The 14,060-nt window shown below is 46.9% G+C and overlaps 1 protein-coding gene across 1 annotated transcript in view; it reads left to right on the top strand.

Moving 5' to 3' along the window:
- PGM5 (phosphoglucomutase 5) overlaps positions 1 to 12,994 on the top strand; it is a 200,328-nt gene extending 187,334 nt beyond the window's left edge. Inside the window, exon 11 of the mRNA XM_021694328.1 lies at positions 12,803 to 12,994. Coding sequence (XP_021550003.1) covers positions 12,803 to 12,892 — 90 coding nt within the window. The 3' untranslated portion in view covers positions 12,893 to 12,994. The remainder of the gene's footprint in view (positions 1 to 12,802) is intronic.
- The last annotated feature ends 1,066 nt before the right edge of the window (positions 12,995 to 14,060 follow it).

The following is a 14,060-nucleotide window of genomic DNA, read 5'->3' on the forward strand; positions in this document are numbered from 1 at the left end:
CTTCCCCTCCTGCTATCTTCTTTTTTTTTTTTTTAACATATAATGTATTATTTGTTTCAGAGGTACAGATCTGTGACTCAACAGTCTTGCACAATTCACAGTGCTCACCATAGCACATATCCTCCCCAATGTCTATCACCCAGGCACCCCATCCCTCCCACCCCACCCCCCACTCCAGCAACCCTCAGTTTGTTTCCTGCGATTAAGAATTCCTCATATCAGTGAGGTCATATGATACATGTCTTTCACTGATTGATTTATTTCACTCAGCATCACACCCTCCAGTTCCATCCACGTCATTGCAAATGGCAAGATCTCATTCCTTTTGATAGCTGCATAATATTCCATTGTGTATATATACCACATCTTCTTTATCCATTCATCTGTCAATGGATATCTTGGCTTTTTCCACAGTTTGGCTACTGTGGACATTGCTGCTATAAACATCGGGGTGCACGTACCCCTTTGGATCCCTACATTTGTATCTTTGGGGTAAATACCCAGTAGTGCAATTGCTGGATCATATGGTAGCTCTATTTTCAACTTTTTGAGGAACCTCCATACTGTTTTCCAGAGTGGCTGCACCAGCTTGCATTCCCACCAACAGTGTAGGAGGGTTCCCCTTTCTCCGCATCCCCGCCAACATCTGTCATTTCCTGACTTGTTAATTTTAGCCATTCTGACTGGTGTGAGGTGGTACCTCATTGAGGTTTTGATTTGGATTTCCCTGATGCCGAGCGATGTTGAGCACTTTTTCATGTGTCTGTTGGCCATTTGGATGTCTTCTTTGCAGAAATGTCTGTTCATGTCTTCTGCCCATTTCTTGATTGATCATTTGTTCTTTGGGTGTTGAGTTTGATAAATTCTTTATAGATTTTGGATACTAGCCCTTTATCTGATATGTCATTTGCAAATATCTTCTCCCATTCTGTTGGTTCTCTTTTGGTTTTGTTGACAGTTTCTTTTGCTGGGCAAAAGCTTTTTATCTTGATGAGGTCCCAATAGTTCATTTTTGCCCTTGCTTCCCTTGCCTTTGGCGATGTTTCTAGGAAGAAGTTGCTGCGGCTGAGGTCGAAGAGGTTGCTGCCTGTGTTCTCCTTTAGGATGTTGATAGAATCCTGTCTCACATTGAGGTCTTTCAACCATTTGGAGTCTATTTTTGTGTGTGGTGTAAGGAAATGGTCCAGTTTCATTCTTCTGCATGTGGCTGTCCAATTTTCCCAACACCATTTGTTGAAGAGACTGTCTTTTTTCCACTGGACATTCTTTCCTGCTTTGTCGAAGATTAGTTGATCATAGAGTTGAGGGTCCATTTCCGGCCTCTCTATTCTGTTCCATTGATCTATGTGTCTGTTTTTGTGCCGCCACAAAATTGTGATGCCGCCAGCTTTGCTTTTCTTTTTCAACATTCCTCTGGCTATTCGGGGTCTTTTCTGGTTCCAAACAAATTTTAGGATTATTTGTTCCATTTCTTTGAAAAAAGTGGATGGTATTTTGATGGGCATTGCATTGAATGTGTAGATTGCTCTAGGTAGCATTGACATCTTCACAATATTTTTTCTTCCGATCCATGAGCATGGAACGTTTTTCCATTTCTTTGTGTCTTCCTCAATTTCTTTCATGGGCATTTTACAGTTTTCTGAGTACATCTCCTCCACTTTTAACCCAGTGGCTGGAAATTGTTAAAAGGCCCTACCTGGCCATAGAAGGACCTGGAAGCTCAGCCTTCTGTGTCAGGGAGGAGAGGAACGCCAGGTACCAGTGTGTGCTCTAATGGGTACCAAAGTGACTGACTAATGCCATTAAAGAAATGGAGGTTACAGTTGTTATCATGAATAGTTTTTCTGAGCCTAGACCTGCGAGGGCTTTGGAACCAAATATTTGTTAACTAATCTTTTTGAAGCGTACAAATGTGAACTAGTTTGGGGGTGCCTGGGTGGCTCAGTCAGTTAAGCATCTGCCTTTGGCTCAGGTCATGATCCCAGGGTCCTGGGATCGAGCCCCATGTCGGGCTCCCTGCTCAGTGGGGAGCTTCTCCCACTCCATCTGCCTGCCGCTCCCCCTGCTCATTCTCTATCTCCCTCTGTCAAATAAATAAATAAAATCTTAAAAAAAAAAAAAAAGTAACCTAGTTTGGATGAATGTGAACCAGTATGTGAATGTGTTCAGATTCTCTTACACAAACCAAATGTAAAAGTCCAGTGAACACCACACATCTGGGGATGTGGGGAGGCCAGTGGGGGGCTCCCAGCTGGCTGGGGTTTCATGATCCTGAAGTGCACCTTGAGGAAAAACCCACGACTACCTGTATCTAGGAATCACTGGTCTTTAGGGATAACCCCCCATTGTCCTGGTACAGGTTCCATATTGGGCCCTGGGTTGTTGTGTAGCCATAAAGCCCAGATGCCCTTCCAGGGTGAAGAGGATGTAAGATATGGCTTGAGCACATCTTGAAGCCCAGTTGGGACCTTTCTGGTAATATACCCATAGATCCCTTCTCCATGTGAAGACACACTCAGGAGCAAAAGCCATGCTCAGAAGCAGCCCTGTGGATGTGTGTCACCCTCACACCCACACACCTCCTAGAGCAGCCAGCTTCCTGTGACAGGGCATTCACCCCACGGCGAACCCTGGAGTCAGAAATTCAAATGGCAGGCAAATAACTCACCAGTGTGCATAGGACAGCCAGGCATAAAACAGGGAATTGTTGGTTAGAACTGGCGTGCCATCTAAAGGCAGTCAATTCATATTTAGATATATATATATATATATATATATATATATTTATACACACACACACATTTTGGGCTAGCAAAAATAAGAGATGGAAGAGGAGATTGGGTGGCTGTGGACTGCCACCTTGCATACTCCAGCATGGCCTTGTGAGTGGCATGGTGGGTGCTCTAGGGTTAGCTCCATTCAGTTTCTGGTTTGGAGGATGACAGCGATGCTTACCCACCCCTGCCCCCACTGTGTGCCATGCCTGTTCTGAGTGTTTCCTGTTCATTGGCTCATTTCATCCTCACAGCTGCCCTGTGGGTCAAGGCCCCCTATTTTGTGTACAGAGCACGAAGGCTTATGGAGGGTAGGTGCCTTACAAGCTCGCACAGTTCGCAAGGAGTAGGGCCCGGCCATTGGGCTTCAGAGCCCATGCTTGTAACCAACCCTCTGGACCGCTCCTTCTAGAATAAGTAGCATGACACTTTTTAAGTGTGGTTTTCACACCTGGGTACACATCAGAATCACTTGAGCTTGCCGGGGCTCTACACTCCCTGACTGGTCCCCAGATGCACCAAGAGGACATCGCCATGATGGGAGCCCAGAGTAGCATTCATGATGCTTCTCCCCTCGTACTTAGGTAACAGTCTTCTGACCAACCTTTGGGGAATTTCTTTTGAAGGTTTTAACACATCTCTCAGGCGCAAGGCCTCCTGGGATCCAAATGCAGAAAGCCAAGCTGAACCTCATTATTGTTCCATCCCTAGGAACCATGTTTTTAAGAAGTAACTTATGACCTAGACCATGGCTTTTGGAAGTGGTTGGAACAAAGGGACAAAGAGGAGGTGAATGCTTTCAAGGAGAGTCCTTTGAGCAACATCAACTGGACAGTGGTCCTTTTTTTTTTTTTTAAACCCTGCTTTCCATCATGTGGTGTATTTCTGCTAACAATTCTGGGAGTGGCAGTAGCGGGGTGGGCAACTGTACTTTCCCTCTGAATTGGCAAGTGTGTTCCACATCAAGGAAACCTTTGAAGTCTGTTGTGAATATACCCAATGAAGAGAAATGTGGAAGACACAGTAGGGATGTCTGAGGAGGGTGGGCAGAAATTGTGGCGATCTGAACCAACTAGTCATTTCCCAGCCTGTCACAGTGTCTTTGATGGCAGAAAGGAGGCTTGAAAGGGAGAGGAGAGGGAAAGAGGGGGAGAGAAAGAGTGGCCAGGGGGCAGTTCTCTGAAATGTAAGCTGTCACATTTGCAGGTCGGTCTGTGTTTGCAGCACAGGATGAGGACGGGGCGCCAAGACTCTGCCTGATGCCTGTCATTGGTGCCAATAGATGCTGGCCAGTGGTTTGGCTCTGCCCCTTTAACCATCTCTGAAGATACTTCTGAGTCTGGAGCCAAATGGAGCTCACATTTGAACAAATAGGAAAATCAGCTTTGTGACTCTTCTGTTGTATTTTGGATTTGCAGTCTAGGGGCTGCCTTTCACCTCTTAAAGTCCGCAGTCGCAGGAGTGGGGAGGTTGGTGGGGAAGGGGGCCGGGTCTGCCTGGTCAGTGTGGTTTCTAGTAGACTTGTCACTGTCGTCCCAAAGGGCTCGTGTAATTTCCACTTTGATTGAACTTCTTTGGGAGTGTTTCGTTAGCTGATATCTCGGGATGGCTCTCTGCCCCTCAGAGGAGAGCTTTTGTGGAGGCCAGGCTTCTGATGGTGACAAGATCGATGGTTCCCTCAGTGTCGGGCTCAAAATTCAGACCTACGTGGTCATTTTTCACAGTCTCCATTTTGGCTAATTTTAGTTCTATTGCAGATCAAGACAGGTAGATGTGTTGCATGAAAAAGGAATTAAAGTCAGGGCCATGGTTGTACAGATTGTAATAAAGAGCAGAATGTTGCAGTGTTTAGCATTTCCACTTAATTTTTATTTATTTTTTTTAAATTTATTTTTATTTGTTTAAATTCAATTTAACATACAGTGTATCATTTGTTTCGGGGGTAGAGGTCAGTGATTCATCATCAGTTGCATACAACACCCAGGGCTCATCACTTCAAGTGCCCTCCTTAATGCCCATCACCCTTAATTTTTATCAGCAAAAACATTTGATTTTGTTTTCAGTAATAATTCCTGTTCTAGATGTTTCCCAAATGGGTTTAAAATAGCCAGTCATTCTTCTTATCTAAAATCGGAGTTATTGTAGCCAGAGTGGCATCTAGCCTCTAGGGCACCCTTGTGCAAACTGTAAAAAGCGTCCAGGATGATGAGGCTGGTGGGTGGCATCTTAGTGGGAAGACAAAGGCACCCCTTCCTCTGGGAAGATACCACCCCTCGCCATCTTCTGAGATGGGCTTGGGATGGGTTTCCACCCCCACTTACCCCTATGGGCAGGAGCCCTTCTAAAGTGGGCTTGGGGATCACAGATCCCTGTCCTCGACTCTCTCTGTCACACTGTGTGAGTGTTCAGGATTTAAAAGGCACTATCATCAGAAAGTGTCTCCAATGCTCCGATGTATTGGAAACAAAGTCAGAGGATGACTCCAAGTTTATAATCCTAACAGGTACGAATTGCTCTACAACTCCTGGGATACAAGAAATGTCACACTGCTCTGTTGTACAGATCAGACAGTCTCTAACTTGGTCACCCCAGCCTGAGTTGTCAGGAAGCTCAGCAGTGGCCATTTGGGGCTCCGTCCCTTTTCCGCAACATCGAAGACCGTGCAGAAGGGACAGAGGCCTGGAGAGGGTGCTCGCCATCCTGGGGAGAATGCGGGTTTCCTCAGCTGCTCTGTGACACCACATCTGTGTGTTGTCCCCACCATCTGTCTGGGGTATTGCTCTGGGCAGGGGCACGGGCTCTTTAACCCCGTGGTCCTTGCCACTGCCCACAGGCCTCCCTCCCTCCTCAGCATTGCTGATCCAAGGGGGCTCAGGTTTCCCACCATTTCCTGAACACAGAGTCCTTTTCCTCTCCTGTATTCCTGGGTTTGACAGCTTTCCTTTGCTTTCAGCTCTGGATGATGAAGCCTTCACCCCAGCCCTTGATCCACGTTAATACCTCATGTTAATTAGAATCCCCCAAGAACCTAGTAACCCTTCCCAAGCGGAGAGGGGTTCCTGGCCTAAGAGACACGAAGCCTGGCCTCTCCCTTAGGTTGAGGAGCAGGCAGGTGGGGGAACTGATGGACAGTTTCATCTCTTCCTGCTGGATCTTCCTGATGAAGGGGGTACAAACACGAGGTAGTTTCTCAGTAACCACACACTGCGTTAAACACTGGACAACTCACCTGATTACCTGATTTCCCAAACCCGCCATTTTCTTTAGCAACTCTTATGGGCAAGACACATATTGTAGGGAAACCGACATATGTAAGAAAACTCTGCCTTCTAGTAGCTTAGAGTTTAGTGGGAAGTGTGTAGAGGAAAAGAGAGCGGGGTAAAAACAACTCTACAAATTCCTCTAAGTGAAGATAAGAAGGAATCAGCAGAGAAGCAAGGGAGTGTCTGGAGAATGGAGGAAGCCTAGCTGGGTGGGGTGGGGTTGTCGGAAGATCTCAACCTGACAGATCGACCGTGTGGAAGTGGAGACGAGAGGCGGGTGGGCTGCCTCAATCTGGAAGGGGGGTGTCACAGTTTCAGGGGTGCAGCAGCGTGAGACAAGGGGCAGGCAGCGGACTGAGGAGGGCTCGTGGCAAGGAAGGGCAGCGTCATTTCCTGTGGCTGCTGTAACCGTCCCCCCAGACTGGGGGGCTCCAAACAATAGAAATGGATCTCTCCTGGCTCAGGGGGTACCATTCTGAAATCTTGGGGTCTGCAGGCTGGCAATCCCTCTGGAGGCTCTGGGACAGAACGCTTCTTGCCTCTTCCACCTTCCGGCAGCTGCTGACGCTGTCGGACGTGTGGCTGCGTCACTCCCTCTTCCGGCCCCGCCTCCACTCGGCTCCTCTGTGCGTGTGCGTACGGGATCTCCCTCCGACTCTCTCTCGTGAGGACAGCCGTGATTGCCTTTAGGGCCCAGCTGGATAATCCCGGAAAATCTCCTCATCTCGAGGTCTTTAACTTTATCACATCTGCAAAGAACCTCCCCCCCTTCCCCCAAAGAAGGTCACATTTATAGACTCTAGGGACTTGGGCCTGACATATTGGGGGCTATTATTCTGCCCACCAGAGAGAGTGAGACCCAGCCGTCAAGAGCCTGACAGCCCTGCCGAGAGGGGCTGAGGTAGCCTTGGAGGGATCATCCGGGACTTGGGAGGGATCATCCGGGACTTTTACGTGAGGGCGTCGTGAATGAGTCTGGTCCGAAAAGCTCGGCGTAGTGAGGCTGAGAACAGGTAGGGGATGCGGGCGACTGTGTTAAGGAGGGAGCAATGGGACGAGGAGCAGTGAGTGGATGGGGAGCCACGGTGGAAATATGATCGATGGGTTTGAATGTGAGGAGAGAGAGAGAGACTCACCAAAGAGCACTTCCGGCCCAGCTGTTGGAGACATTAGTGGGATACCCTGGTGCGGCCCTGAGCTGAGCTGGTGAGGAAATTAATTTGGGTTCGCAAGAAGTTTTGTTTTTATAAGGAAAGAAGCTTTTTCTCACTGGTGGTAAAAAGCTGAGCCATGATGGTACCTCAAAATGATCCAAGAAGAACATAATTTGGGTGAGTTCACTGGATTAATGTAACTTTGTCTTAATTCGTTTTAAAATTTTGATTTGTTTTAGGACACACGGAGACCAAGGTTAGCTCAAGAAATCCAAGGTCCAGGAGGCCAGACCCCGAGGAGAGTTATAGACTCAGCCCCCTAGGCAGGAGGGAATGGACCTTTACTTGAGAGATTATTGGGATTCACACCATTCTTTTCTCTCTACCAACTCTTCATTATTTCCCTCTGCTTTCTGGTTTCTTTCTGCTTACTCGTAACTTTTCATCATCTTTCTCAGAGTCCCTGTTTTCTTACAACCCCTGGATTACCATGGCGCCTTATACCCTCATGGTTAATCGATTATAACCTCGTGGTTAATTTAGCTCCCACTGCTAACTGGCTCATTCTTTCATTACCTATCAGTTTAACCCCTGAGGGAAAGAATCTGATCAGCTGGTTCAAGTTTTGTCCCTGGCCGTCTGGCAGTTGCTGGCCAGCCTCTGAAGGCTGCCTAAAGGTCAGGGACCCACTCCTGGTCCAGTCAGCTGTGGCCAGGGGGTAGAATTGTGTGATGCAAGCAAGAAAACTGAGCCTGGGGCTGGAGCAAAGAAGCTAGACAGGTACAGGAATCAGCACGCCTTAGAGCAGTGGTTTGCAAAGTGTGGTCGCTGGATCCCCAACATCAGCATCATCTGCACCTTGTTAGAAACGCACGTTCTTGGGCCCTACCTCAGACCTCTTGGATCAGGAGCTCAGGGAGGGGATCAGCAGTCTGCGCTTTGACAGACCCTCCCGGTGATTCTGATGCATGCTGAAGTTCAAAAACCACTGCCTTAAATGAAGCAAACAGCATATAGACTAAAACCAAATGTTGGAAAGAAATCATGAGAGGAGGTCAGGCCGTTCAGTGGGGGTGTTGATGCAAGCTACCCTTAAGAATGAGGAGAAAGTGGCATTTGTTATAAATTCCTATTTTATTGGCACTAGAAGGTCTGTGTCTTCTGCTGGTGAGTGATCTGCCTTCTCCTGGGTGGTATTATCTGCCCCAAATGAGGAGCTAAGATAAGTACTATTATCCCGCACCCTTCTCCCCGCACCCACACTTCCCTGACCATCCGAATGCTCCCTCCTCCTCAAGGCCAGCCCAGCGCTGGGTTCCCTCCACAAATTCTGACAAATCTGGCTTAATAAATGTTGGTGTTTCCAGTTAGGTTTTGTTTTTCTCCAAAAAATCCGTTAACTATTTACTTTGAGTCTTGGGACATTCAGATCATTTACACCTCTCCTGTCCCATTGCTGGTCGGGGGAAGTTCATTTGGTTAGGGTTTGTTTTTATGGCCCTCATTTGCATGCACATGGATCAGAACCACCACCACAGCAACATAAAGTAAGAGGAGATGGGAGGAAGAGTGCTTCCAGGGAACATGAATAGGTTAAAACCTAATACAGGACCGGGCTTAGGGTGAGGTTAGCTAGATGCAAAATTTAAAGAGGCACTGAAACACGTCAGCAATCAAATGAAGTATTGCAATGCAGTATTTTTAAAAATCAAAATCGATGCAGTTAAAACCTGTAATAAACAAAGCATCCAAATTTTAAGTCGAGACAGGCTCCTAATCCCTCTTTAGCCTGGTTGGCTTATTACCCGGAAATGGCAACAAATATCCTCCCGACTCTCCAAGATGGAGGAAGGACATTGGAGCCCGAGTGAGAGTGCTGTTGGATGGATACGCTGCCAACTCAGTTTGCCCCAAGAGGGGCACTCACCGTTCCTTACTCTTGAGCAGAGAAAAGCTATGTCAAGCACTTCCTAGAAAGAAGATGCTACATTCCTAATTCATTAAAGTCTCGATTAGTTTATTCTCTTTATTCACAAAGAGTGGTCTCGGAACGTCTAATACATTCATCTAACCAGCAATGCTCTCCTGTTCTTGGTCAGTGTAGATGGCTGGTCAGTCCTGTCTGACCCCTCCTCTCAGGTGGGACTTGTCTGGTGCAGTAGGTGATGGTCCCACTGTTCCCTCATCTCTCCTCCTTCACCCTTTTATCCACTCTGTTCCCCTCTCATTCCTTGTATTCTGGATTGTGGGATGGAAAGAGCAGTAGAGGAGGTGGTACTCTGTTCTTAGCTCAGCCACCAAACAGACATGGGCCTCTGGGCCCCTGGGCCCCTCATGGCTCCTGTCTGTGCTTCAGTTTCCTCGTCTGTGACAAGAGAATCTCAAAACTAGATCACCCCGTGTTCCTCTCTGCTTCTCAAGTTCTGTGCTTCCAGTTCTACCTCAGATATTTCACAGCCACAGGCTTCTATTAACTCCTCGTCTCACTCCCGATTCTGAGGGCCTTTCCACTTGTCTCAGGATAATTCATCTCCCCTTGCTCCTTTCCATGATGGATGGTGGATGATAGGAGAGAAGAGTCTGGGATTCCCATGTATCAAAGCTGTGATTTCTGAAGACAAACAGGACCGCAAAAATCCTGACACTGTTTTGTGTTGTCATTATCTCTCTTGAATAGATTCCCATTCGTATTTCATCAGTAATGTTCACCTTTAATTTCTTTATAGTGAGCAGGAACTTAAAGACACTTGGGAAGCAATCTGAAGAAAGAATTTTCTAGACCTTTTTTTTTATTCCTCTCCAGTGTTTCACTGTATCTCACTCATATTAATTTCACAGGAGTAGCTAAGTGTCATTACCTAATTCTTTCCAGAACATTCAACTTCATTTTCATAGAAAGAACCCTTCCTTGTATACTCATATCTCACTGGTTTACATGTAGTTTAAGTGCATATTCTGCAGAACTAGTGTAACTGGTGTTAACGTATTTAGGAACAAATTTAGCTGACTACTGATAAGCACATAACTCAGCTGCTGGAGGCAGAAGTAGGTGAGCATATTAGAAAGCAATGGACTGGTTCACAGACAGCTCCTGCGCTGTGGACATCAATCGGGATGTTTCACAGAAGAAATGGAAAGCAGAGCTTTATCATCCGAGTTCGGTGGAAATCCATTACAAGAACTTGGGCAGGGTTTATGGTATTGGTTAAAACTGTGCTTCCCTACCCTCTTGCCAATAGCTACCATCACTTAAAGATGTAGAGTTGAAAGTCTTTGATGTTGAAATTCACAATGTTGTGAAACAAAACATGTCTTAATTTTTCAGTTCTTTTTTTTTTTTTTTTTAAAGATTTTATTTATTTGACAGAGAGAGACCGCGAGAGCAGGAACACAAGCAGGGGGAGTGGGAGAGGGAGAAGCAGGCTTCCCGCCGAGCAGGGAGCCCCATGTGGGACTCGATCCCAGGACCCTGGGATCATGACCTGAGCTGAAGGCAGACACTTAACGACTGAGTCACCCAGGCACCCAATTTTTCAGTTCTTAAGTTTAAATTCAATTTCACTGCATTTTCTTAAATAGATGGGATAAAGTTTATCTTTATTTGCCCTCAAGGACCTCAGTTAAAGTGATTGATTTTTCACTTCATTCTTGTTCTCTGTCCTTATTTAACCTCCTTTATAGGTGTTAATGAAGAGTTATGTAGCCCAAAAAACCTGGGGGTGTGAGGAGAGGGAAGAGAAGACAGAAAAGGAAATGAAAGTTAATAATCTGATTTCCGTACAAAATGGGTGCTTGGCTCCTCAAGGATCTAGATGCCCCTATATGGGCATCACGTGGAATATGGCCTCGCAAAATGTGCCAGTAAGAAATTTTTCTGGGCACCAGGAGGGTTATTAAAAGAACATAAAGCTTTCTGTTTCTGTATATCATGTTCATGGATACGGAAGCGGAGGGAAGTGCACTTGGCTTGTGCACTTGTGATGAAATGGCTCAAGACTCTCATCTCCCTTCTAGCTTCCAAGATTATATTTGAGCTTCTCTGTCTGGTCATCTTCACAGAGTAAGATGATTTCACCCATTTAGCCATAAGTGTGTTAAATCCTGGACTTACCTCTAGAACAATCTTTCCAAAGCACAGCTCTGATAGTGTCACCCCTTAACTCAGACAACTCCAGCATGTCCCCTTGCCTAATGAATTAAATCCTCACGCCTTGCCCTGGCGTTTCCATCCCTCCAAACAAGGCTTGCTCACTTGTTACTCAGGACTGCCGTGTGTCTACACTCCATTCAGGACACACGGGCCTGCTTGTGCTTGTCCTCGGACCCTGGGCCTCTGCTTGTGCTCTTGTTGTCTGCTTAGAATGCGTGCATTCCCTTCATCCCTGTACCTGTTAGGCTTAGGGGAGGGTTGCAAGTAGCAGAATCCCCCTCTCCCTTCTCAAAAATGACAGGTTTTATTTTCCTCAACATGGTGTCTTGGTTTCTTTCCTTTTGCTAGTATTTCCCAAACTTCTCTTCCATCAGTATCCCTGTATTAGTATTTGTCCTTTAAATGGACTTACATTGTTTTTACTTGAATCTGTTTATTTATTATAGAAAGTTTGCATCTATGTGAAAAAAAAAACCAGTATCCCTTTATAAATAAAATTGAATTCACAAAAGTGAATTCAATAAGATATACAGTGATATTACCTACCATCTAGGTAATGCTTGCCTGAGGCATGCTCTGTTTGGGTTCATGTATTAAAGATTGGCAGCCAACAGAGTTTCTCCTTGATGAAATTAAGAGGATGGAAGAAGAATGGAAAACGGGGTGACTTTCTCACTGTTTTGTAGGTAATGCCATGTCCACGAACCATCTAGAATAATCTCCCGTATCATCTGTGTGTATGAGTATGTTTTCCACACTTTGGAAAACAGTGCCTCACCTCTGTGAAATGATTAGCAGCTAGAGGGCAAGAAGTGATTCTCCTCTCCATGTCCTTTGCCTTTCTGAGAATCTACTCCTTAGGCTTCTAAACCCCCCTCCTTCTGAGAGACACAGAGGCACCTAATAAGCCACAGTGTTATTTGATGGGAAGAAAGGAGTAGATATTTCTGCAGCACTAGCCGATGGATTGGTCTGTCTTCTGTGAAACATCAAGATAGTAGGTTCTGCAGGCCTCTGGTCTTAGGCTGCAGAGTGAGTGTGTTCCCTCAAGTTCTCGTGTGTGTACGTGTCTGGGCAGGGTGTACATGCTGTGGGGAGAGAGTGGGAGAGGAAGACTGTGGCGTTTTCTGAGCTTCCTTAATTCACAAAGCTCTGAAATGCCCCAGTGCTCTGAGAGTTGAGTTGGTGGGTTCCTGTCTGAGATCGGTGTTTTTGGGGAGCTGGACAAAACTCTGGAGACCGTCTCCTCCCCTAGTCACCCCCCCCACCGCACCCTACCCACTCTACTCTCCTTCTGTGGATGAGGAACCAGGGTTTAGGGAACAGGTATCCAGCCAGCGGGAGCTCTGTCTTTAAGCTGCAAATTGGAGTTGAATCCAGATGCTTGTGACAGAAACCAATCGCAGTGGCCCTCCTGTGACTGACGTGAGTTGTTCACAGACTTTTCCCCTCCTTTTCCAGGCTGTGCTGAGTCCTCTCATAGCCATCGCGCTGAAAATATCCCAGATTCATGAGAGAACCGGCCGGAGGGGCCCCACAGTCATCACCTGAATGGAGGAAAGATCAGTCACCAGGGCCAAAAGAGAGCGCTTGGCAGGAGACACTTCACCCACGCCTTCTTGCTACCTGTTTGTGCCTTTTATGACTTTGAAACACACACACACACACACACACACACACACACACGATAATTTGCTGGTGGGTGGGGGAGGGGTGGGTGGGAAGAGAAAAAAAATCTGTTTTGTTTGGATTTGGGTCCGTTCCTCCAAATGCAACAGGGTCTTCAGTTGTCTGTTAAAGCTGCACTATCATTTGGTATCTATATTTTGTCACCCAAAGGACCCTCACCTTTTGAGAAAGAGTAAGTGGGCCGGGAAGGTGTCCCTCATGGTGTTAGGTGAGGAAAGGTTCTAAACTCACGCACAGAGCCACAGAGCGCATGCCAGAATTAGGCTCCCGCCACGCCACAGGTGCCGCTGGGCAGACCTAGGAAGACTCTCCTTGGCGTGGGGCAGGACTTAGCTTTTCATCCTGAGTCAGGTCTCCCAGGGGGAACATTGTGGGACTCCTCATGGCCTCTGGCCACCAGATGGCCCACTCCCCCTCCCTCCCCTCCCCTGCCGAGTCCTGGTGCCACCTTCTCTGACATCGGAAGCATTCTACAGATCATCATGGCACACTTTCAAGGAAACACATCCAAGGGTGTTTACCTCTCTTGGTTTGTAAATAATACTATTCTAGCTCGTAAGCGGGCTGCATTCCGACAAATTCAGCCATTCATTGTGCAGGTAGAAAGCCGTTTCTTGGCAAGACTCTGCAGATGAATGCCTAACATTTCACCGGTCCTCCCTTGACCACATCCCGTAGGGTCCTACAGGGGCTTATATTCATTCCGCCTGGGAAGACAAAATACCACCCTGTCTGCTATCTCTCTTTCTCTCCGCTCCCTTATCTCCCAGTGAGGGCCTGTTCTAAAGCAGTCATTGAGACACAGTTCAGATCTTACAGTGGCTCTACAAAGAGACCATGAAATGCTAGCAGAGTGGAGAACAGAGTGCTTGCTGGAAGAAGACCTTATTGGTGGTCGTTAAGGAACTGATGAGATAGGGGTGGGGGAGGGCGGCACCCCTGCCGGAAACCGGAAGTTCACAGCTGGCTTGCTTTGCCCAGGAGAAGGATACTGCAGCTCTAGCAGCCTCTGTCTGCACCCAGCCGGGAC

This window comes from Neomonachus schauinslandi, chromosome 13 (assembly GCF_002201575.2).
Source record: "Neomonachus schauinslandi chromosome 13, ASM220157v2, whole genome shotgun sequence".
Taxonomy (NCBI): Eukaryota; Metazoa; Chordata; class Mammalia; order Carnivora; family Phocidae; genus Neomonachus; species Neomonachus schauinslandi.